This window comes from Schistocerca piceifrons, chromosome 8 (genome assembly GCF_021461385.2).
Source record: "Schistocerca piceifrons isolate TAMUIC-IGC-003096 chromosome 8, iqSchPice1.1, whole genome shotgun sequence".
Taxonomy (NCBI): Eukaryota; Metazoa; Arthropoda; class Insecta; order Orthoptera; family Acrididae; genus Schistocerca; species Schistocerca piceifrons.
Genome location: NC_060145.1, coordinates 397536956 through 397564335, shown reverse-complemented (window position 1 = coordinate 397564335; position 27380 = coordinate 397536956). Strand labels below are relative to the sequence as shown.

At 36.2% G+C, this 27380-nt stretch overlaps 1 protein-coding gene across 1 annotated transcript in view; it reads right to left on the bottom strand.

Moving 5' to 3' along the window:
* LOC124712378 (protein still life, isoforms C/SIF type 2) overlaps window positions 1-27380 on the bottom strand; it is a 568005-nt gene that overhangs the window by 52144 nt on the left and 488481 nt on the right. Inside the window, exons 10-14 of the mRNA XM_047242673.1 lie at window positions 26178-26360; window positions 24375-24569; window positions 18990-19098; window positions 9292-9471; window positions 2190-2308 (exon numbers count right to left, since the gene is read on the bottom strand). Of these exons, the coding sequence (XP_047098629.1) occupies window positions 2190-2308; window positions 9292-9471; window positions 18990-19098; window positions 24375-24569; window positions 26178-26360 (786 nt within the window). The remainder of the gene's footprint in view (window positions 1-2189; window positions 2309-9291; window positions 9472-18989; window positions 19099-24374; window positions 24570-26177; window positions 26361-27380) is intronic.

The following is a 27380-nucleotide window of genomic DNA, read 5'->3' as shown; positions in this document are numbered from 1 at the left end:
CTGTGATGGGTCTATCTACAGTTTTCTGTTGTGTAAACATACCATACTGTGTTATTATAAGTTTTGTAGGTGTAAAAAAAATTCAAAAAACGCAGAAAAACATGTTTCAATCAACAGATGTTGTTGTTGCTGTGGTCCTCAGTCCAGAGACTGGTTTGCTGCAGCTTTCCATGCTACTCTATCCTGTGCAAGCTTCTTCATCTCTCAGTACCTGCTGCAATCTATTTATCTCTTGGTCTCCCTCTATGATTTTTACCCTCCAAGCTGCCCTCCAATACTAAATTGGTGATCCCTTGATGCCTCAGGACATGTCCTACTAACTGATCCCTTCTTCTAGTCAAGTCGTGCCACAAATTTCTCTTCTTCTCAATTCTATTCAATACCTCCTCATTAGTTATGTGGTCTACCCATCTAATCCTCAGCATTCTTCTGCAGCACCACATTTCAAAAGCTTCTATTCTCTTCTTGTCTAAACTATTTATCATCCACATTTCACTTCCATATGTGGCTACACTCCATACAAATACTTTCAGAAACAACTTCCTGACATTTAAATCTATACTCGATGTTAACAAATTTCTCTTCTCTTCTGAACAGATAACAAATCTGATCTTGGGCAATAAGCTAGAAGCAAGACAGAAAGATAGGTAAATTTGTTTGTAAGCATCTCTTCCCAATATTAAATATGAAATGCAAGAATAGTGAAATTTCAAACCTAAAATGCACTTAATAAACCTTATTAGACTTATTGATATGGGAATGAATTTTACAATTGTAATGCTCTTCTGAGATGAAATCTTAGAATTGTGTTGCTTATTGGGAAGAGAAATATTACAAACTGTCTCATCCAATGAGAACGTATCACCAGCTTTGGAAAATGTCTGAACATTCAAGAACAACTTTTATGCAATATGGTAGTTATTTGCACTCTTATGCCATTCAATTTACCACCAAGATGCTTATACTCGGAAATGATAAGACGTGCAAAGACTAAGTCACTCAGTGTCACAAATTGTGCCTGTGTTATACATTTCTTTTTATGTGAACGTCACATCAAATTAGTGAATAGAATTTGCAAGATCAAGAAAAATTATAAAAAAGCATGCATTTTCTATCCTGTGACAGTAAAAATACTTATGAACACAAATACTACATCAATAAAGAAATAGGTCAGCTACAATATTCCCAGTTGTAAACATCAAAGAATAAAGTGGAAATCTCACATTTAACAAAGACTGTTATGATGCACACACATTTCCATATATTATGATATACAACAAATATGTAATATAGGATCAGAGACACAATACCATTCAGAAATATAAATTATGTAAAAAGGAGTTTATGAAAACTGTGTACTTAAATAGGAAAATAGTGGTGTGATACAAAAACCTGTAAAGGATGTCATCTGGACCAGAAAGCAGGATCATTTGGAAATCTTGACAAACAATCTGCATAGGCACCAGATAATGCCATAAAAGGCAAAATAAAACATTAAGAAGGTAATTGAAGTCCTAATGGACACAAAGGGAGAATACAAATTATTTGGTAACCATTTCATCTGCATTTACATAAATCTACCAGAGTCATCCAGTATCATGGGAAAACCAATGATTAACAGCCAATCTAAAATGAGTGTGAAGGAATCAAACAGATCATTAGCACAGCCCAAGAAACAAAAGTAAGAGCCTGGTGACCTGTGCAACACTGTAGAATGTTGTACTTCCAAAGGAAGCTGTTGAGCTTAATCAAAGCATTCAGTTGAATATCTGTGGTCTCTGTGGGTCAAAATCTTTTGTATGTCTTTCTTTTTTATACACTTCTATGCTTAATGCATGCCTTGTTGTGTCAAGTGAGCCACATGAGTCATTTGCTGTACATCAGCTAGCACTGAGTGCAGTAGAATGTGTCAAGTTTCTTTTAAATTTTTCCTATAGAGTCAATTACAAGTGAAGCGTATTTTCTGGAGTGTCTGTGATTACTAAAATGCTGTATAGAAGACAGACTTGTATCATAGTTATTGCATCTGTCCATGGCTAAATAGTGTTAAATGCTGAAGGCCAAATAAAATGAATAAACAAGTTTCTTTTAACATGAAGTGATCTAATAAAGTGTTGAGTAAAATGACTACCAGTTTATTAATTTCACAGAAATACTACGCAAGTGCTATAGGTACTTATGCTTATTACCTGTTTACATGATTTCTGATGTTGCCTAAACAAGTGATCAAATATTGCTCCATACTCTTCATGTATCCTTTGCATTTCATTTATATGTTCAGCTACCTTCTCCATTCCCTTAAGGGCCTCTGAAATAAAAAGAATGCATGTTTAATAAAAATATGCACAAAGTCGATCACAGATTAATTGCAATAACTGAGAGGTGATAATGTTTTGTAAAGAAAGTAAATCAAGAACAGTCATGCCTCCCTAAGAGACTGCTACATAATTATTTGTACATATTGTAATGTCATAACAAATCTATTGACTTGCATAACACTTCTGTGCTGTCAAATGATGTGGAACACTGCCTTTCCCATTATTCCAATGGCTCATCATCTCATTCCAAATCTGCTTAACCAACCACATTCTGACTCATTTACATCTTCTTTTTCAAGCCTAATTTGCCAACAAATCCATGGATCTGCCATAGGAAAATGGATGATGGCTTTTTTTATGATATTATGTATATTGGTCACATAAAGAAAGCCTTCAGTTCATCCAATCCTAACCCTTCACAGATGAACAGATAAATGCTCTTTCCTCCAGTACTTCTACACACACTCTCAAATCTGTTTTACTGTTCCTTCATGGACACTGACCTCCACATATTGGATACTTCCGTAGAAGCCTTAGTTGATATCAAAATTGTTAACCAACAAGAGTTCGTCCTTTTTGACAGCTGTCCTCTGTTCCATGTCACTCTCATGTAATTTTGATACTTGCAGGCAATGCAGCTTGGTGTGATAAAGGAGTTATCCACTTATATTTATAAGTTTTCAACAACCTTTACAGACAGTTATTCCATAAAAAGATACCTGACCTCATACCTTTCCACAATCCTGGCATCATCACTGCTGCTAAATGGTACTATCCTTAACACACATGCCTTGCCAAACACAACACAATCTTTACCATGGCTTTCACTATCTCATGTTTTGGAATGAGGCACAGGACAATCTATCAACACTCCTACCAACACACCTGACTTACTGAATATCCCATTACATCCATAAACTCTCATAGTCTCATCCTGCACCTAACTGTTACAAGACCTTACTGTGGTGTCACCGCCAGACACCACACTTGCTAGGTGGTAGCCTTTAAATCGGTCGCGGTCCGTTAGTATACGTCGGACCCGTGTGTCGCCACTGTCAGTGATTGCAGACCGAGCGCCGCCACACGGCAGGTCTAGAGAGCCGTCCTAGCACTCGCCCCAGTTGTACAGCAGACTTTGCTAGCGAAGCTACACTGACAAATAGGCTCTCATTTGCCGAGACGATAGTTAGCATAGCCTTCAGCTACGTCATTTGCTACGACCTAGCAAGGCGCCATAGCATTTGATATTTATCTTGAAGCATGTACAGTCAAGAGAGATGTACACCAATTATGGATTAAAGTTAAGTATTACAGCAACTGCGTCCGTTTTTCTAAGTTCTCATTTCCTTGTAATGTTCCAGACCTCACACCAGTCTGCGTGAGCTTAAAAGCGTGCATTTCGGCCTCCTCTAGCAACACGGTGTTGGCTCTTCTGCCAACACTTCACTTACAACTAACCAGCTGCCTACCTATATGAATGTTGATTGACAAAAATTGAGTTTGGCCTCACAAATTCAAACACATGCTTGCTAAGCATGCTGCACACCACAATGATAATTACCTGAGCAGCAGCTTCAAAATACTGTGCCATTGGTAATCCTCTAACCTCCTACGTCCTCACACAAAGCACCACTCTCCAATCCACATAAACAACATCATTCCATCTGAACCACACAGGTCAGAGTTTTCCCTCCAGCACACCCTCTAGTTCTGAATTATGTAGGCCCACAGGCTAAATTGCTGCTAGATCAATCGTAAAGGACCCCTTTTTACTCTTTTGTCTTTGTCTTTGTCTCCCACAGTTTTCCACCTTTGCCCCCAATGCTCTTCTGTCCTGACATCATACTTTGTTTTTCACTTCTCTCTCTCTCTCTCTCTTTTGCTCCCTCCCTCCCTAATATTCTACTCTAGCTACGTTCTATAGCAATAATGGAAATTCTAAGATGGAACAACTAATAAAAGAAGGGAAAGGCACCATTCACTTATAGCAGATCAATATGGGATGCATAGACATCTGTAACAGAAGACAATGTTCTCTTGTCTTTTAGCTCCCTGGCCCTTTTTCTCATAGAAAATACAAACAATCACATACACTACCACACAGACACCCAAGCACGTGCTGCTGCAGAGGTAATTATGCGCATTTGCCTGTCTGTTTGGCTCTGTGAGTGAATGTTTATGCTTTCTACTAGAAGAACCAGAGAGCTCAATAGCTTATGTACACTGCTTTCTGTTACACATTTCTAAGCACTGAATAGCTATCTACTTTGTGTCATTTGACAGTATAATCCAGATTTCCAACTCTTCTTAGCACCATGCATGTGCATTTGCACATGCAAACAATCAGACACACACACACATAGACAAACAAATAAACAAATAAACAAACCACACACACACACACACACACACACACACACACACACACTTGCAAGTTCTGTAGATCCTGATGGCAATGGCGATGCAAGGATATGGAATGAGTCAGTATTTTTACAATGTTAACAATACAGTAGCACACAATATGGTTAATTCATGACAAGACTCATAGTAACAACATGGCACACTATAAGGAATAAAAACATATTACATACATCAGAATTAACACTTTTGTGTACACATTCAGATTAACAATATCAAATTATTTGTGCAAAAATATAACATTACAGCAATTTATGCTTACATTGCGTGGCTAACTCGGTTGTATAATAAAAACTTGCTCCCATGCACTAAAAAATTCACAAACTGAATAGAATGATTTTTGTATTAGGTATTCCTTCAGTTTACTCTTGAACTTTGGTGTTTCAGGAACAAGACTTTTGATGACACTGGGTAGAGCACTGTAAATTTTGATGCATATATAATTGATTCCTTCCTGTACAAGGGAATAGTTTGACTGATTACTATGACTGTCCTTTTTGACCTTGTATTGTGACCGTTTTATTCACTATTGGTTTTGAAGAGAGAGTGGTTTTTATTAATGAAACATACAAAGGATATATGTACTGAGATATAATTGTAAATACCTGTAGTTTCCTAAACAGATTCCTGCATGAATGCCTTGGTTGCACACCACTCACGATACGTATAGCTCTCTTCTGAGCAATAAAAACTTTTTTTGCCAAGGGCTGGTTGCCCCAAAAGATGATTCCGTAAGACAAAAGTGTATGGAAATATCTGAAACAAGCAGCTCCTATGGCCTCCTTGTTTTGTTTGGTAGAGATTTTACCTGACATTTGGTACAAAATCACCACTGATTTATCACAACTGATTCATGTTTAACAAATTCAAGAAGACAAAATACATGCACCACTCCATTACACACCATTTTCTGACATGCCTGCCCTTTAGTGATGCACTTTGCAACTATTCCACAATGTGAATAACAAATCAAAACTTGGAGAGATGGTCCATCCATTGATATGCATGATTTTTCTGTATGTCTTGCAATTTTCATGCAGTTGTCTTCTGACATCTACTGGAGCTTACGAATAACCCTATATTGTGGGATTTACAAAACAGATTGAGAGATGAACATTGAATTTGTTTGATAATTAACTACACAGGAATCAGTATATTGTATTATTATTATTATGTAGTATTCTGCCTAATGGCAGGTCCATGTCTTCGTACGGAGAATTTCTGATTCCACTGTTCCATGTCTTCAGCTTCTTCCTTCAGTCTGTTGTATCTCCTTCCATCTTTCATGCCCTCCAGATGTTGAATTCTTCTTCTTCCTCATCCTGCGTTTCCTCTGATTTTCCCTTCGATGACATCACGTATGAGTCCCTCGTGTCTAAGTACATGTCCAATCCAGTTGGCCTCTCTCTGAAGAATTGTACGCAGAATACTTCTCTTCTCTGCTACTCTTCACAGTACATCATAATTTTTTATGCGATCTGTCCACTTGATCTTTTCCATTCTCCTCCAGCACCACGTTTCAAAGCTCTTTAAGTATTTTTTCTCCTTCTTTCTCATGGTCCATGTCTCTGCTCCATACAGTGCAATGCTCCAAATGTAGCACTTTATCAGTTTTTTCCTCAATGTCAAACTCAACTTGCTGGTCAGCAGAGTCCTCTTCTTGTTGAAAGCAGCTTTGGCCATGGCGATTCTTGCTCGGATTTCGTTGGTGCACTGGGCATCCTTTGTGATAAAACTTCCCAGGTACTTGAACTGATTCACATTTTCCAGTTCCAAATTGTCAACAGTAATCTTCAAGCGTTTCTCACATTTTGATCTGCACATCACTTTTGATTTTTCAATGTTGATTTCCATATTGTATACAGTATAAAAACATACCTGTAGGACAGGGGTGTTCAACCTGTTGATCACGATCACCCATTCAATCGCCATGGCTTTATGAGTCAGTCTTTCAAATCCTTTTATTTAAAATTTGTTTAAAGGAGCTGTTTTTGTAAAATGCTAGTTTGTAGACAATGAGTGTTTTGCATGGCATTCGTAGGCATTATTTCTGACCACATTATCTTTGCCTCTTTTGTCTCCATCTGCATTTCATCACCTTTAATGCTTGCCATGCATGGAGATGCCACATCTTTGTGAAAAATAAGTGCAGCTAACCACAGGAAAATGTACTAGTTCCATTATGAGTGGGAAGAACAGTTTTTTTGTTACAATGCATGAAGATACGTGTATATGTTTGGTATGTAATGCTAATTTACCCATACCTAAAAAGAACACTACTGAATGCCATTTTACAGCAGTCCACAAAGAATGCCATTTCAGAGCAGTCCACAAAGACTTTGAATTGGAAGCAGCTGTTGGTAGTGGATTGAGGGGCAAGAAACTTTCTAATCTTAAAAGTAATTTACAGTCACGGCAGTCATTTTTTGTCAAGCCTGTACAAAAAAGTCTTTCATCAAACATTGCATCATTTCATGTATCAGAAGTACTCATGAAACATGAAAAACCCTTTGCTGATGCACTGATGTCGAGGACTTCTTTCTACCAGTAGTGAGTCCCTGTTTTCCCCATTCAAAAACATGCGAGAGATAATATCAACCATCAGAGACATGCCTCTGTCAGGACCTACTATAACAGGAGAAGTGGAATTAATGGCAGAAATTATAAAATGTCAACTGATCATAGATTTGCAATCCTGCTTTTGTTTCTCAATGCAGTTAGATGTATCAGTAGATGGAAACAATCCACCTCAATTTATGATTGGTATTTTCAGATTTCAGTGTAAGAGAAGACTGACATACAACTTTGACCTCGAAAGACACTATATGAGGAGAAGATATTTACAATGCATTCACATATTTCAGTTTGGAATATGATTTTCCGATTCAAAAACTTGCATCTGGTACTACTGATGGAGTGCCTTGCATGGTAAAGAAACACAAATGATTTATTACCTGGCATGCAAACAACAAATCTTTCCTGCTTTTCTTTAAATATCGTTGTACTGTGCATCAGCAAGTGCTTTGTGGACATATTTTGAGAGTTGTACATGTTAGGAGCAATGTCACAAAAACTGTGAATTCAATTTGCTCACAATCACTATAGAGAACAAAGTTTAGATTGAAATTAGAAGAATTGAATAGCCAGTACAGAGACCTGCTATTGCACACTGAAGGTTGATGGCTGGGAAGAGGTATGCTTCTAAACAGATTTAGAGAAAATCTACCAGCGATAAAATCTTTTGTGTCTGAAAGAGAGGAAGATTATTCATAACTGTATGATTTGAGCTGGTTGCTGGATCTGCCATTTGCAGCTGCTATGTCAGTAAAACTAAATGAATGAAACAAAGAACTTCAAATAAAAAAACAAATCATCATAATGATTACATTTCTATAAAGTGTTTTACGTGAAAACTTGATTTTTGGGTAGTCCAGTTTCAGAAACTAAATGGGAAACAGTTTCCTCAAATACAGTCAGAACTGTGGGATCAACAAACACTACTGGATCAAGAAGCTGCAGAGACGTGTACAGCCAGCACGATTGCACTGAAGATAGAATTTGAAAACTGATTTTCAGATTTTCAAAGCAATATATCAGCTCAACTTTCCAGAAAGTGGATGTGAAAAATATTTCAAATAAAATGCGTACTAATTTCTCTTGTAGTGAAACTGAACTTGAAGAGGAAATAATTTGATTTCAAAATGATGTGTCACAATACAAAAAGAGTGAGTATAAAATCCTACCATAACATTGTTAAAGTGATGTACATTTTATCATTTTTTGGATCAACTTATCTATGTGAGGTAGCATTTTCAACGATGAACATAGTGAAATTAAAGTGTAGAAATTAACTGACTGACACTCATCTTTCAGACAGGGTGAGGTTGGCTCTGACAAATAATTCGGCAGCTTAATATACTTATCAACAATATGCAAAGCCAGGTATCTCACTAACCCTTTTTCAACATTTATGATGGTGTATATTTTAATCTTTTTTCACATGTGTAAGTTCTTAAAAACTGAGTAGTAGGCTACAGCTTCTGATGGCAAGAAAATAACCTTTTATGTATTTTGTGAAATTAAAATAGTTAATTTTGGCTACAGTCTTGTTTTGTGCTTAAATCTTTATGAATTTTTAAATCATTAGGTCTCTCAATTGACTAAATCACATGTGGTAGATCTCAAGCCTAAAAAGATTGAGCATTCCTCAGTAATACATGTGATGATGAATAGATTTCAGTTTATAAAAATTCTGGATGAGATTCCAAATTTTTAATATGCATTTCAGCTGCAGTAAAACTGACTAGTTTTCTAAACTGAAAAGCAGATGAGTTAATTTATGGATATAATTGGTTGGACTGAAGGAGGCCACTTTTTTACATCTAAAATGTTCAGATGCTTGTCATGTCAATAAAATACCTCATTCAGTCTGAGCTTTCTTTAGAAAGTCATAATACAAAATCATGCTTAGCCCTGGCAACACAATGCCACATTTCTGTGAATTACAGATTTATTTAGTATATAATACATTATGCAAGTGAAACAATGTACTTACCAACAAGATGCTGATGCTCATCTGAAGAAGGATCTGTCAAGTTTCGCAGCTGCTGCAGTAGAAGTGGATATTTAAGAATTCGTTGGATTGGTTTGATGAGATATGATTCCAGAGTGGAAGAATGCTGCTGTCTTGGATTACGTGCAGCTAGGAACTCTTGCAGTGCTTGGTTACCCTCATCTAAGGCAAATAAGATTTGTATAAACAGTACATGTTGCACATCTTAAGTCTATACTTCATTTAGAAACATGATGAATGTCTCTTTCAAATCTGTCACAAATTTAATACACTAGTTTTGAGTGTAATTGCTACTTCAAGACCCAAAGCATTTCCGTGCATAAATCTTCAATCATGAAACAAACAAAAGCCAATAAACTTCACTGATGTATGTAACTCATATCTTCATAATGCGTCAGTGTGTGACACACAGGAAAGAAACACAGCTGCCACATACTGGCTGCAAGTAATGACAGCAAATGAGAGTAACTGTTTCTTTTTGAAAGGTAAGTTTATTCTTACATAACTGGAAAGTAATTACAAGAAAGGGGAAAGGTATATTAAGGTGCCAGTTATAGTAAACACCATACAGTAAAGTTCAGTACAATGAAATGAACTGAATACAATAATCAAATGGCCAGATATAAAGAGACATATTGTAAAGAGTAATGTTTTCTTTTTTTAAAATTTTACACACTGAAAAGAGGAAAAGAAGACAGTTTAAGAACCCTTCCCCATATTTTCAAGAAGTGATTCACTGAAAGCAGGGAATCTTAAAATTGGTGTTTTGACTGCAGCCTGAATTCAATATCAATTTAGTACTACACAGCAGTATACTGTGAAAACAACATTTGACAAGTGGCTTGGGCCAGAAGTGGAATAGTATACATATGCAACTTTAAAAAAGTGAGTTTGTGGGAAGATTATTTTTCAATGAAATTCATGTGTACTTTACACTGTCATCTGCTTCACCTGATCTGTTTATCACTTGTACTAGAGAAGCAAGTATAAGATTCATACCTGCATGCAACACTTTTTTCTTCAATATAAAGATGTGCAGCCTCTTGCATCTATTATTTTGTCTAAATCTGCTCACTCAAAAATTACTATATTCACAAATAATTCTGCAGCTAGACATCTTGTTGCACTTTAAGTATTGTACTCTATTATAAGGAAATGTGGGAGGCACAAACTGTAGAGGTAGCCTAAGGGTTGACTACAGTAAACTGGTTCAAATAGATGAAGGTTGCAATAGTTGTGCAGAGATGAAGAAGCCTGCACAGGATACGCTAGCTTGGAGAGCTGCATGAAACCAGTATTCTATTTGTACTTGAGACCCCAGCAACAACCAGAACAACAAGATATCTATGTGTTCTTATATACAATTCAGAATGGTGCCCTATTTTCTTGTGCTAATGTGTATAAAAGGTTCCCAGTAGTAATCAAGCAGAAAACTGAAAATTTCCAGATATTAAAAAACAAAGTCAAAGAATTCCTCATTACCCACTTCTTCTATACTTCATCAGATCTACAAGAGCCATCCAAAAAGTAAAGAACATTTTGCCATACCGAGATATTCTTAAATAATAACACAGAAACTGAATATAAACATCCTGGCACACATTTTGTCATTTTTCCACATAGTCACCTTTGACATTACAGAACTTGTACCCTGGGACCAGTTTGTGTATGCCCTCTTCATACCTCGTGGCTGCCAGGCTACTCAACCAGGTCACAACTGCATCCTTCAGGTCTTCATCATTTGTGAAGGTTTACCATCAAGGTGCTCCTTCAGTTTTGGAAACAGGAAAAAATCTGACAGTGCCAGGTTCGGACTGCAGGGAGATTTCTGTAAAGCCTAGTAGATAGCTCTTATTTATACTTAATCTGCTCGACTACTGTGTATTTTTGAAAATACATTATGCTCTCTTCCTTTATATTTGCTTTTAAAATTAACAGTCCTTTTTTCTATTATTTCTGTTATAATGTTTCAAATGTGCACGTCACTGTCTGCAGCGCAACATGTATTGTTTTCATGGCAGCAATGTCAGCCACTGGGCTGGTCAGTCTAACGTTCCTAGCAAGGCACACGTGGCAAAGACTGGAACAGTTTATTTTATTTTTGTCTTGAGCATAGCTGCTCTAAATTCAGACCACTGCTTTTTTGCAACCTAATTTTATGTAAGTAACCTTTGTACTTCATGATAATTGTCATCATGGTTAATGTGTTTGTTCTCATGCTAAATTTTCTATGTATTATTTTATAGGATTTATGAAGATTTCATTATGATGAAGACATCCTTACTAAGAGTCAAAACATAGGTCAATGTACCAAACAGTAATCTGCAACCAGTTGGCTGTATAATCCTATGTTGTATTAGTTAACTTCATAGTGTGATAATAATTTTATTTCCTTTATTTAAATAAGGGATGGATTTATAGAAGAAGTATGCTAAATTAAATTTCTTGTGAAGTTAAGAAGAAATTTCTTGTGAAGTTAACAAGAAATTTAATTTAGCATAATTCTTCTATAAAACCATCCCTTTTTTAAATAAAGTAAATAAAATTATTATTACACTATGGAGATTTATATTCCCTAGTGTAGGAATAAATGTATTTTCTGGGGAAATAGGGCAATAAATGAAAATGTTTTTATAAAGCATAAGTACTGCAATCTCTGAAGTTAGTAACAGATAATCCGCATAGTCCTCTGCAAATTACTCAGTGTACACACTTGTTGATGATGTCCATATCCCAAAAAAACTTTGTTAAATTAATGACACTAAATAGTTTTAAAGAAGACAAAAAATAGTTTTAAAGAAGAGTAAACAGCCACAATGCAAGTACATAAAGCTTTTGTACAAAGTAATCTGCCCATCTCCTTGTCCATAATGCAATAATACACTAATACAGTAGGTTAAAGGTGAGAAAATAACATGAAAGATTTTCTTAATTATCAGATTTAATGTTAATCATTATGAGTGGAAAAATGTATCTGCAATTAAAACATGTTGCAACTGAAACTGATATAAAAATACAGTAGAGTCTCTATAATCCAACCGAGCGAGGTGGCGCTGTGGTTAGCACATTGGACACGCATTCGGGAGGATGATGGTTCAATCCCATGTCTGGCCATCCTGATTTAGGTTTTCCATGATTTCCCTAAATCGCTTCAGGCAAAGGGCATGGCCAATTTCCTTCTCCATCCTTCCCTAATCCAATGAGACCAATGACGTCGCTGTTTGGTCTCTTTCCCCAAATCAACCCAACCTTATAATCCAACATTTCACCAGTCCGACACATCCAGTAATCTGACACAAGGAGCCAAGATCACGTGACATGAACACTTCAAGTGAATAGCTTAGTAAACAATACATCGTCAGCCAACAGTTGTTGATTATTATATACATTGTGCAATCGAATTAGTATCCTCTTTTAACTTGACTGTGATAGTGTTAGTGAGTGTTGCATATCTTTCCTATTAACAGAAGACACATTTTACACATGGTTTCTTCAGGAATGTAGTAAACACACTCCAATTTCAAGAGATTTTATCAAAGAGAAAATGAGATTTTTTTTTTATAAAGGAATTATGAAAAAGTGTGATTCCTACACAAGTTTTAAAAGAAGATTTGGGGTCCACTTGCTAACCACAACAGGAGAAAAATCTCTTGTGACTTCAAAGCAGTTGTAGAGCTGTATAAAACAAAAATTCAAGTAAATTTTAGAAGAATTAAATCTTTGTTCTGAAGAGGTTCATAAAACAGATGAAAGCGGATTGTTCTGGAGACTTGTGTCCAACAAAACATTTGTCCACAAAGCAAAAGCAAGTGCTCTAGGCAGAAAAATATCTAAAGATAGGCACACATTTATGCCATGCTCTAATGCTAGTGGAATGCAGAAACTTGAGCTGTCATAGGAAAATCAAAAAAGTTCTTGGGCTATCAAAATTCCAACACAGTCAAATATAAACATGAAAAGAAAGCTCGGATGACATGGAAATTGTTCAGTGAGTGGTTTCATGAGGAGTTCATGCTACCAGTCAAAAAGTTCTACAAGAGGCAAAATTTGTCTCAGACAGCTCTGTTGGTGTTCAATAACTGCCCTGTACATCCAGATGAAGATGACCTTAAATCCAAAGATGGTATGATCAAGGTGACATTTCTCCCCGCCCGCCCCCTCCCCCAAGATGTAACCTCTTTGCTACAATCTACGAATAAGAATATTGTCCAGGCTGTTATGGTTCATTACGAAAAAAGCTTTCTGTACAGTGTAATTAGCAGAGAAAAAAGTATTATTCAATGATTAAAAGAAACAAATGTTAAAGTGTTGTTTACAACCTTGCTTGTGCTTAGGAAAGTGTTTCAACTAAAGTGTTGGTATCTGCTTGGGGCAAACTGTGGCCAAATCTGCCTTTACTAAATGAGTACAAAAGACGATTTAAAGAAGGTACAGGGATTGAGGAAGACGCTGAACCTATTAAAAATGAGGAACTCGTGCAGCTCCAGGAGACAATTGACGATATCTGTTCAAATAAATCTGAAACACTGTCTTTTAGACATTTAAATGACTGGTTATTCAGAAATGGAAATTGTCAGCTGATGAATGATAATGAGATTATTCAACTTAACTACATATGACAATGAACAACAATTGGAAACTTTGCCAGTACACACCATATAACATTGTGATGCTGGTAGGGTATTCAATACATGCATCACATGGGCTGAGGAGAATGACATAGAAACAGCTGATGTTTTAGTTTTAAAGAGGCTGGAAGAGAAAGCTTTAAAAATCATTTTGACCTTAAAAATGAACAATGGTTGACGACTTCATATCACAGAAGCCAATTGATGAAGATAAACATAAAAATGATAACTACATTAAAAATTAAATTGTTTCTGTTTTTCAATCAATATATTTGTTGATATAAATATGTACATAAAGTATTGTTTTTGTATGTAAAGAGTTTTACAAAGGATTTTTGTTTTGTTTTGTGAGTCAATTAAATGTTTAAATACATAAAAAAAATAGCATTTTTCACTGAAAACCCGGCAATCTGACAATTTCTTTCATCTGACATTTCCCAGTCCCATATATGTCAGACTACAGAGACTCTACTATAGACTTAATCAGAAAATTGTCATGAAAATGTTACACGCAAAAATATTGTAAATTAGACCAGTGGCGGTTACTTATTGGGGGAGTGCGAGGAGCATGCCCCCCCTTGTGGGGCCACCCACATTGTCACCTGCGCTGCCCCGCCAGTCAGCCCACACGCTATTCATTTACTTCTTTCGTCAGTCGACTTGACTGAATCAAGTTATTGAGTAATTGTGCTTTCCTATGTAGCATGCGTACACGCATCATTGTATTTTGTACGTTTCTGTCTAGCATGAAGACAGCTAACACATACCTACAAGAAAAGTCGCGGGCATTCTAGTGATCTCGATACATTATTCTGTCTGGCATTTGTTCAAGAAAAGTCATGAATATTCTACTGTTTTCTAGTACAGAGAACCTTCAATATGTAGCGTTATAAATATGGACTACTCGTCGAATAGGAAGGTAGTTTACATTCAGAAGCAGAAATATTAAGACAGAAGAATGAATAAGTAAAAAGTCCTAGTTGTAGCAAAAGCAAGAGGGAAGATTAGTCAAGAGTGAGAGTGATCAGTTGATTGTAAAGTATTAATAATAGTAATTCATAGCAATTTCTCAGTAAAAATATTGTTATGAGACTCATAACAAAATTTTTACTAATATCATAACAATAGTTTCCCATACCTAATTCGTAATATGAGTTAGGTATGGGAAACTATTGATGAGTATACCTCTACCTCAGGTAACAGTGACTTTTGAGAAGATTCCTAAAACTGCATTGTTACCATTTAGGCCATCTATCAAATGCACTAAAAAGGAACAGAATCAACAATAAAAGTTCTACACACATAAATTGCCTGATGATGTCATCATTGTAACCTCGCCTTTATATTATACATGGTAAGGTGTATATTGGCTTATTGCTTTCACAGTAGGTATTTGTTCACACTCCATAAAAGTCTGGATGTGAACATTCTGGCAGTGAATGTTCTCGAAACAACAGAGCCACATATATGGTCAGTTTGAAAGCTACAATTGTCGCGATAACTTGGAAGTGATAAAAAGTGAACAACTCTGATTATTGGCTATTACCAAGGACTTCAGTTAGTGTTGTGCTTAGTGATATTAGAAATAAGCAGAGTGTAACGTGTGTGTTTCAGTGCTAAGTGTACTAGTGTTGCATTTTTCAGTGAATAAAGTGTTTATTCGAGGATAATGGCATCTAATTTACCTATTTCACAAAAATATATTAAAATGGATCATTATGTAATAAGAAAAAGAAAAGTGGAAACATCTGAAGAGTCCAGTCACTATTCAGCCACAAAAACACCACCAGATGTACATGCAGAGCCCAGCACTTTGTCGAAACTTCCACAACAAAGTTCATTGACTGGTTCCTTTAATCCCATGGATATTGGCAATTATTTGGATATATTAGTGTCAGGAAATATTAGTAATGATATAAAATACAAGATGCTCACAGCTCCAAGGAAACCTGAAAAAGGTTATATCTTTCCTACTTCTGAGCACAACAAGGGGGACGAGTTGAATGCAGATAAATGCATGATAATCACTTTGAACAGTATCCACGACTGATGTTCTCACAAGTTAAAAAGGGACTTCTTTGAATTAACTGTTCAATTTTTGTGAATAATAAAATGGTTAGAGGAAAGAAATCCATTATTGCCAAGAAATGCCACTAACAAAGTTTGCTAAACTTACTGGTAAAGATGGTGACCTTGAGACCCACTTTCAGCTCAAGTACCACATTGAAGCGTCAACAGATACAAAATTATAGTTGGCAATACAAGAGAACAGTGAACTTGAGGTCATAAATCAATTGTCAAGACAGAGAATGGAAAGCATTAGGGAATACAGAGACTGGATAGTACCTATAGTAAAAGCAACCATATTTCATGGCAAGCAAAATATTCCTCCGCAGGGGCATAGAGATGATGGGAGTCTATTAGAAAATGAAAGTGATCGTGAAAGTGTAGTGAGCAATGAGGAAAACTTTAGAGCTCTTCTAAGATTCAGAAATGTTGCTGGGGACTTGCAACTAAAACATCACATTGAGACCACTAAAGCAAACGCCATTTACATAAGTAAAACAACATGTAACAAACTTATTTCATGCTGTGAGACAGTGATGTTGTTGAGAATACTGGAGGAAATCAAAGACTCTCATTATTACAGCACAATCTTCGATGAGACTACGGACATAGCGCACATCATTCAACAGAGTTTAGCTGCAAGATATGTTGATGGTGACGGCAAATTACACAAAGATTTTTGGGTTTCATTGACATACATAAAGTCAATGACTTTAGTGGAAACATAGATGATGACCCTCAAGAGAGTCAAGATGAAGAGCGTAGCATTACTGGTGAAGTATTAGGTACTACAATTCTAAGGAGAATGGATAGCCTTTCTCTGTCACTGAAGAACTGTGTGGGTGTAGGCTGTGATGGTTGCTCGGTTAAGTCAGGAGCTGTGGCTACAACAAAAAAGAAAGCTATCAATGCGCAAATAGCACCATGTTGAAGTCATCAGCTCAAACTCACTGTCTCTCATAATTGTAAAGTTAAAAGTGTGGGAAACTCGCTTGGTACTATTGAAGAAGCAGTATAGTTCTTCACAGCATCTAGCAAGTGGTTTGCAACATTGAAGAGTCACTTAAAACACTTGCTGCAGTCACAATGTCAAACGAGATGGGTTGAGCGACATGATGCTACTATTCGCAGCTGATCTTAGAACAGTTTGCAAAGTTCTTAAAGAAATACAGTGTTGGAGGGATAGAACAATGGCTGCCAAAGCCGATATTCTCCTTCGATCTCTCTCTAATTGCAAGTTTATTATCACTCTGTTTACACTGAGTGACATTATGGGCATAACATATCCATTCAGCAAAATCTTACAGGACCCTAGCTTGGACATCGCGATGGCAAAAGCAAATCTAGATTCGATGCTCAAGTTGTATGACGGCATGAGAGCTAATGTTGACAGCCAATTTGCTTGTATTGTTTAAGAGGTGAAGGCAGTTATGGAGGAGTTAGATATGGAGATCACTGCTCCTCGTCTTACAGGTAGACAAAGACACAGGGAAAACTGCGATCATAATGATGATGGTATGACATATTGGAAAAGAACTGTTTTTGTTCCAACACTGGACCATGTTACAATTGACATGAGAGAACTTTTTGCTGAAGAAAATATTTATCATTTAAAATTCAACATACTTTTGCCCTCACAACTACTGAAACATGAAGGTAATGATCTGGAACATAAATTGAATCAGTGCTTAACTGAACTACCGTTTTTGAATAAGAATCACTCTTTGCATTTAAAAAGAGACTAATGGGAGAGGTTTTTCAATACAAGCAAATGAGCATAAATGCCCTTAATGATCGTGATTCTGTTATGCATGCATTGCCTGTTTGTCCTAGATCTGACTATCCTACTTTGTGCACACTGTACAAAATATTTGCTTGTCTACCTTCATCTATTGGTACAGTAGAAAGAAGTTTTTCAACATTGTGGTGTACACATGGCAGAGGTCAACAATGAAGGAGGATTGACTTCATGGCTTAGCTCTGTTGAACACTCACCCTGACATTGACTGTCCTATTGACAATGTAATTAACCAATTTGCCAGGAAGACTAGGTGCATAGACTTCATCATTTAAGGAAGAGTACCACAATTGTAACATTTTTATATCATAAGATGGCATTGTCTGGTGTATGTGTGTAATAAGTTTAAATAAAACTTTCTTGTACTTTGCTTGTGACTTGATTATTTTTTATTATGGCAAAAGTAAAGGTAGCTCAAGATATTGTTAGCAACCCCTCCTTGAGGTTTTCCTGTGTATGCCACTGATTAGATCACATATTAGCTTTTTCTTACATTAGTTTTATGCAGTTAAAAATTATATGTTTAATAAGGCTAGGATATTTAATAATATTAAAAATATTACTATGTGGATTGAAAGAAAAGGATGAAATAACAGTAACAAAATTCAGCAGCATTTTTAAACTAATTATCTGTTAGAAATTATACTGTAAAATAACCATGTCTTGTTTTGTGTTCTGCATCTATGAATGTTCTCCTACCTGTGTGTGTGTGTGTGTGTGTGTGTGTGTGTGTGTGTGTGTGTGTGTGTGTGTGTGTGTGTGTGCGTGTGTGGGAGCGCGCGCGCGCATGCGTGCACGTCTGCACACAAGTTATTTATTTTGCATACTGTATGATGATTCCGAAAACTGATTTACTTTTAATGAGACAAATGAATAGATAGAGAATAAAAAACAAAGAGTTGCTCTTGATTTGTGAATAACACATTCACAACTTGACTTTGCGATTCCTTGATTAAACATGAGCAAAACATGCAAAAATCTGAAAGAAAAAAATTCATTGGTAGTTACTTTGTATGACTAGTGTATAGACATAAAATAAAACTAAAAATTTTTCAAATGACTTTCTCTTGACACATGAAATAATATACACACACACACACACACACACACACACACACATATTTTCCTAAACTCAAAACTCTACATATTTTATCATTTAATACAATTGTGTCTACTGAATTACTTACTAGGGTGTAGTACTTTTTGTGCCTTTGAATGACTTGCACAGAAGGAGCTGTAGAGCTTGAAGTGATTTACGTATAATAGGAATGCATTTCCAATAGAGAAAAGAACATTCTGAAACAGAAAAAAAGATATTATCAGAAAAAAATATATTCATACATTAATGAATCTTTGAGATCCACAAAAAGATTATTTGACATGGAGACAATGTGCAGACTGGACTGTCACAGAAGTTAATACACAAAAACATCCAGCATCAAGAGCACATCAGTATGACAGCACTTAGTGTAATTGCAACAATTCCTGTGGGCACATGTCTTAAATGCAGTGGTCCTGAGTGTGTGTGTGTGTGTGTGTGTGTGTGTGTGTGTGTGTGTGTGTGTGTGTGTGTGCATTCGGTTTACAGTATATGAGTTATAGAGAAGTAAAATGCTTCAGTGAATACTTTTGTACAAAATTATGTGTAGTGAGGAGACCAAGCAGTTTAATGCTCCAAGTACCATCATTTCAGAACTGGAGAGAAGATCCAGAGAGGAGGAAACATTCAACAGCTGATGGGCAAAGGTTCATAAGAAGGCAATTGAAACAAAGGTACATTTCAATCTAATCAATCAAAATAAAGAAGTTTCCTCAGTATTCCAAGACAGCTGACTTTGAAGGCTATTATATACATTATGTTGCAGTATATTTGGTGGCAGTAGAGAGTGGTTGAAATGTAACTAGGTGGAGTAGTTAAACTATTTTTCAAAATTTTATTATTAAGTACATTATGTTCTTCTTATAATAAGTAGTGTAGACAAGTCATTCAAAATTTACAGTGTGTGAAAACCAAGTCCACTGTCAAAATTGAACCCCACTAATAATTGCTTGTTTGAGGACCGACATACCTTATTTGCAAGCTGTCATTCCCACCTTTCTAACGATAATATTATCTTATGAAAACTGTGTAATTCAAAACTTATCTTTATTCAAAATTGTGAGTTTTTAGAATCTTAAACGTAATCCTTTCAAAATTTCAGTGTTATCATCATGTCCTACATTTTCTGTTTCTTAAAATGTACATTTCTCCTCGAATAGTACATTAGATTATAAGACGTTTCAATCAAAAAATTAGAATTCTCAAATTTCTTCCTCATAAAATGGAACAATTATTTATTTGTACCAATTAATGGAAATTCAGCTGACTGTCTAAAAAAATAATGCCTTTGCTTAACGTAAATCTATATTCTATATTTTTGCTACCTTTCATTTTAATATCTAAAATGTAAAAGTTTTATATGTAACAGTACACATGTAATTGTCTGTTTAAATCAGTCAGCTGGACACAAATCTTAAAAAAATACACATACAATGACAAAGAAAGTAATTATTATGTTACTTATTAGTCAGGTTGCTCAATTAGTCAGTCAACACCCAGAATTAAGAATGTAAAATTCTGTGTCAATCTCCATATTTTCAAGTGATCTTGTGCTATGTGATTACTGATTATTGGCACATGTAAGTAAGTTTAATAATCTGTTAAGTGAAGTATATGAAAACTAACCAACTGCTGATCATCATTGTGAGACACAATATTAATAAACATATAAAAATGGTATAGTCTGTGGCATGAGCCCATGACCACCCTACTGTCCATATTGCACATAGAGTGGCATGCCTCCCACCCTGGCCTCATTTCACCTGTGGGAAAGATACCCGGTTTTGATTTTGATGTGAGGCTGGGTGGATCTGGGGCCATACTGGAGGGACTGGAACAAAAAAAAGCCCATCCCCATCAGGGATTGAACCTGGGACCTCCAGGACTGGAGTCTAGTGCTAAGACATATCTGACTTTGATTTTATAAAATTAATCTTTATTCATATACAGTTGTTTGACTCTAGTAACCTTCAAAGTGGCCCCATTCAGTTTCTGCACATCTCTCCCAATGCTGCTGCTACTGCTGGAAGTATCACTGGAAATCCTCTTTGGGTGTGGTGCACAGCTGCTCTGTCAAATGCCTTCCCTGTTATGAAATGTGGTCTTTTTCAGTCTTTTTATAGTTATGGGAAAGGCTAGAAGTCACTTGGTGCTATGCTAGGAGAGAGAGTAGGTTGACAAATGGAATAAGGAGGCTAACAAACCACAGCTGTGTTGTTTTGATCAAAAAACCCTGAATTAATTCAGAATGATGAGCAGGTGTGTTATTGTGGTAAAGGTGCCAACTTCCCACTGGCCAAAAGTCCAGCAGTTTGCATCTCACTGCTTTAAAAAGACAATGCAGGACCTCTTGGTACTACTCATTATTGATGTTCTTTTGGGGTGTAATCATGATGGACTACACCACTGGAATCAAAAAAAGACAGTCAGCATTACTTTCCAGAAATATTTGCTCTTGACTGTCTATTGCTGTAATCAGCTGAACGACAATAAAATTATTATTATTATTATTATTATTATTGCTGTGGCTCTGCCCAGGGCTCTTCACCAGTGATCACTATGTTAAGAAAATTGACATTACTGTTTACAGTATCCAGCATGTCCTCTGCAATCTCCAAGCAAAGGTGCTTCCGCTCAGTTGTTAGCAGCTTTGGTGCAAATTTTTCTGGAATCTTCATGAGATACAAATGTTCTGTTAAAATGGAATTAATGGATTCAGAACTAACTTTAACCTTGTCAGCAAGTTCTATGATTGGATTCATCTACCCTGCATCACCAGGGTCCTTACATGATCATTAACAACCTTATTTGTGGATGCTGAGGGCCTACCTAAATGTGCTTCACTCTTCACTGATGAGTGGCCATCTATGAAGCTGTTGTACCACTCCTTTATCTATGTGGTACCCATTGCTTTATCCCCAAACAGTTGTTGAATCTTGCAAACTGTTTCAACTTGAGCATCACCAGGTTACAACAAAATGTGATGCAATAACATTGTTCCACTATCTCTGGCATTTTGCCCACAACACAAAATCTGATGACTACCAGTTATACATGTTCACTTGTCAACACCTAGCAAGCTAGTGGCTATTTCCACAGTCATGGAAAAAATCAGGCTATACACTATGTACGCCTATAAACATAGAGAGCGTGTGCATACTGATACCACTGTTGATTTCAACAAGGGGAGGAACCAGATGGCCGGGGTTGTGAAGCACACACTAAAATCAACAATCTTATGTTCAGTTGCATTTTGTACAACAGAATGATCCATTTCACTCTTGACCACAATTTGACTGTGGCCATTCATCCTGGCACACAGCTAGTTGGTAGTCATACCAAATTAAAAAGTTGTGCAATGATTGTAGCAAGCTGGTATTACATTTGTATGACTACCAACCAGCTGTCCACAAGGGTGAATGGCCGATGCCAAACTGTGACCAAGAGCAAAGTAGAACACCCTGTATCACAAAATACAGCTGAACGTAATATGTCTGATTTTAACGGCTGCTTCACAACCCAAGCCATTCATATCTTCTCTTCCACAACCAGCTTTTCTGAACTGCACAGGTGGGAGTTATCCTTACAACACACTCTCCACTCCTGAAATTATTCCAGCCTCAACCTACGATAACCTATTGTCCCTACAGCCTCTACCCAACAGTTTCTGCACCCTCTGTCCTATAATATCCTCCCAATTCCCATCTCATCACCACTCTCTGCCAATGCACCGATTTGTCTTTTCCCCTCCCTGCTTCTCTTCCACTCAACCTCCCCCGCCCCCCCTTCCCCACACACCCACAGCCTTCTGATGCTGCCCCTGGCAGTCTTGTCCTGACATCTTTTAGTCCCTGCATGCTGTGAAAGATGGAGATCTTCTACCCCGCCCCCCCCCCCCCCTCCCCTCTCCTTCCCTGCCACACTCCAGATTGCTGATTTTATTCACTGCACCAATTGCAGTTTGGCTGAAGCGGCCAGAGACAGCAGTCATGTGTGCATGAGGTACACTTGCTTGTGTGATCTGTGTGTGTTTCCTCTTCTTTTCTGAAGGAAAATTTAGCCAAAAGCTTAGTGTATAAGAGTATTTTCATTGTGCCTGTTTTCATCTCAGTGTTCACCTTTATGATGAGTAGCAATCTATCTTTTTCATAACTGGTGATACTCCAACCAGGACTTTCCATTGTTATATATGAAATATGACTTGATATGAATAAATTCTGTACTCCCTTCCTGCCATAGTCTACAAGTGTGTGCAATTTTAGAGCAATATCAAGCAGATAGTTTTAAAACAATGTTCAGCATGCTGTCACTAAATGAATGGTTTAGTTCTCAACATATAGGGAATTCAATAAGTCCATCTCAGAGTTTAAAATCGGCTACCCTAATGCAGAATCTTATATTTTTCCTCATTTACTTGCTGGCTTTAATCATAATTCAGTTTTGTATCTCTTCTTAAAATAAAGTTCCCAGTCATAGCTCACAATTTTCCACTGATTCATTTATATTACTTCATGTGAAACAATTTAAATTTAGTCATTTACTTTCTTGCCAACATTGTTTTATTTTTACATTTACATGTAGCAACAAAATCAGTATCCTGTATAGAAATTTAAAGTTGAAAGAGAATCTCAAAACTCCTGTTCTGCCCTATGCATAAGAAAGTATATTTCACTATGTAAAAATACAAAAGTACATTTCACTATTTAAAAAAATATAAGTAATTGATCAAGAAAATATATAAAATACTGTTTGATGGTGATAAAAATTCACCAAAGTACAGCTATGCAAAATTCAAAAGTTGCATGTGTATGATAGTATTAGTGAGTGATATCTGAAATGCAAATAGTATTCATCAAACTTTTTTTAATGGCTTGCAGAGGGACAGAGAAATGTTAGTAGAGAAAATCTTTGCGGAGAACATTACTGTCAAAGGGAGGAGAGAACTGTAGGGGCAACAAACTGCAAGAACAATACACAGTACTACAACTACAGGTGTATGAAAGTAAAATAACTCTCAGAGATAACTAATGCTTAATGTTTTGTGAATGTGCCCTATTGACATGTTCATTTTGAATAAAAGTATTCACTGTGATAAAAACCATACTAGTTATCAAAGCAGCATTCTGTGACACAGGTAATTATTTTCCTTCCTTCACTTCACATTTCAATGAATAATCTCTGAAGAGGCAAACACAGCTCCCACTATAAGCACAGAACTGTTTCATTCCACATTTTAAAACAAACAACTTAGACAGCATAATATGATATTCACAATCCACTGTAGTGGCTGCTACGGCACTACTCACAGTACTGTTATTATTAGATCATAACACTGTTTGTAGCTAGAAACTGTAGACCAGTGGTTTGAAGCATTCTGATTACAATCCATTTTCAAAGATTTATGATTACAGAAGTATAATCATATTTGAAGCATGTAATATGCTAGAAATGAGAAATCTTGTGTTATACGCACTTTGAATTGGCTAGGATGCTCAAACTTGTTGAAATCAGGTTCCATTTCTAGAGCTTCATCCAGGTTCTGAAGAAATTGTCTTTGGAATGCTACAATTTCTTGGATGTTTCCAAAAAGTGCATTAATTTCTGCATTTGATAAAAATGTTTCTTTCTTCAGTGGTTCTAAATAATTCTCCAATAGATTATTTAGGTGCTGAAACAAATTCAGTCATTACACATTACTGTTAGTAGTATGGGACCACACAATTAATCATTACATTTTGTGCAATGTATCTCAATATGAACCCACACATCTTTGATATTACAGATGTGATATGTACTTGCAACATGACAAAGTCAGCAGTCAAAGCGAAACATGAGTTTCTACAGTATTAACAGTGGTGACATGGTGCCTCTAAACCAAGACCTGATAGTCACTAAGTTAAAGTTTTATCAGAAAATAGTTATATTATTTTCTTGGAGTGAGGAGGAAGTGGCAGCTACAATACTATGACAGCTATTACAGCACCATACAATGTGACACATTGCACACAATGTAAAAGTGAAGTAAGTTTGGCACAGTACAACAGCAAAGAGGATGGATAATTATAAAGAAATTAAGCACATATTAGATAATGTGGCTTTGTTAAACAAATCCCAAAATTTACAAAATATTAAACATGTTCTTTTCACATCTACAAAGGACAATAAATGCTAAGAAAATACTTGTCATTGTGATCACAAAACTTCTGCTAGTTACATTAAAGCTCACCCACTCATGGGTAGCATGGCAATTAACTTTTACAGCCAGCTATAATGTGGTGAAAGGACTGGTGGGAAGTGACAGTAACAACAGAGTATGAATTATTTGGTCACAGCTTTACTACAAGAAACATGTTCACATGTAATATCTAACCAGGTCTGTGATTACCATTGCTGAGTGTTCCACAGAAATGGAAGTAATTTTGGGCATGCCCCATAGAATTGTGATAGAACAATTACTGTTCATTTTTTATATAAATGACTTACAATTACTGGTTAGCATTAGTTATCATTTAAGGATTTTCAAAGATGAGGAAGTTATCTATGATCTATGAGGATGTGCTACACAGAGGATGTGCTCCCCACTGCTGTTCACAGTGCAGTGCAGTGTAATGTAAGATTTATACCAACACTGCTATTAGCACACATTTCATAACATTGTCTTTCTTCTGTAAAGTATTTATCATTATAAAGCTATGCCATCTGGAAGTGTAATGCTTTTCTTCAATCTTTTACCACAATTTGAATTAGTATTGAGGTTACTATAAAGAAAAATTATTTATTTCGAGAGTTCTTTTTCTAATAATATTTGCTTCTTTCCTTGCAGTATACACCATACTAGTAGTGCTACTTAACGTGATTAAGAGAGCAGCAACAGACAATTGTGACTACTGGATTAGACCAAAATATGACATAAGACAGAATTGTTTGTGGCATTCAGAAAGAAACACATCTGAATTTGACTGCAATGGTGTGGGATTCTGTGGAACATTAAATCAGGAACACTGAATGTGATTTCAAATTTAACATTCTGTGGCAGAGTCACTTGGAGTATTAGTAAAGAATTGTCTTCAGGTTATGAGTGGATGAAGATGAACACACACACACCACTTCTTATTTCTCCCTTTATCTTGTTTATTACTAAATGGTAAATGGCAAACATTAAAATATGCTTTACCCTTCAAAAATATTACTCAATTTATGTCCAACAGGTTTCACATTAATTTTTTACTGCACATTTATATCAACATTCACTTTCACAAGAAAATCATGTACTTACCTTAACATAAGTGCGTTCAGTATCAATAAGTTCGAGAATAACTTTGCGAAGTTTTTCAGCATCAGTAAGTTGGCGGCTAGGTGTAAGCAGAGCTTGTGACTGGCTGCTTGTGACACTACCTGTAGGACTAGACTTACGAGTTTCTACAGGAGATCGGCAGAAGCCTGTCACTTGCTCTGCAGTCTGAAAATATATGCAAAAGTAAAAATACTTTAGTCCAATGTAGACATAAAATAATGAACAAAAAATATATTTTCAAATTGATAAGAATGCTGTATGTTATTAATGTCTGGGTTCCAACATGTAACAATACTTAAATAGAATATTTTCAAGACCTTTTATTGAATTTTGAGCTTTAAGAAGAATGTGTTTGTCATTAGAAATTGATCTGTTAATATTTCTTTTGGTGCTCTATTTTTAATTTCATTATAAGAAACTCATGGTTCTGCATGCAGTTTAATTTTTTGAGTGATGTAGCTTGCATAAAAGGTCTGTTCAAAAAATTCTGGAACATTTGTAATTTCACGCGAAATGCGGTTGGCATCCCTGCACACGCCTTTGTTTAATCTGTAACTGCTGGAAGTTTCAATGTTGTATGTCTGTTAGTTATCATTCAGTGCTGTATTGAGTAGAACATTGTGTTGCACAGTTTTGCAAATTTTGAGACGGCAGAGTAAGTGGAGCAACATATCTGCGTTGACTTTTTCGTAAAAATCAAGAAAACATTTACAGAGACACGCCAAATGATGCAGGAAGCCTATGGTGATGAATGATTAAGCTGTACTTGGTGTTGCACATGGTTCATGTGGCTTAAAAACTACCCCGACAGAAATTAAAGATGATCCTCATTCAGGATGCCCTTCAACATCTACGGATGACACTCATGTCAGGAATGTCAATGAAATCTTGCATGCCAATTGAAGACTGACTGAGAAATTGCAGATGAATGTAACATTTCTGTTGGATCATGTTATGAAATCCTGACACAGCATCTTGGAATGCATCATGTAGCATCACGTTGCCATCTCATGGCTCATGAGTCAGGACCAGAAAGGTTGTGGAAAAGTTCTCCAAGATTAAAAAGAGCTCATCAGGACAGGTCAGATACCAATGATGATAGTTTTCTTTGACTTTGAAGGATTAGTTCATTGCGAATTTGTGCCACAAGGAGACACTGTTAATCAATGGTACTATTGAGACTTG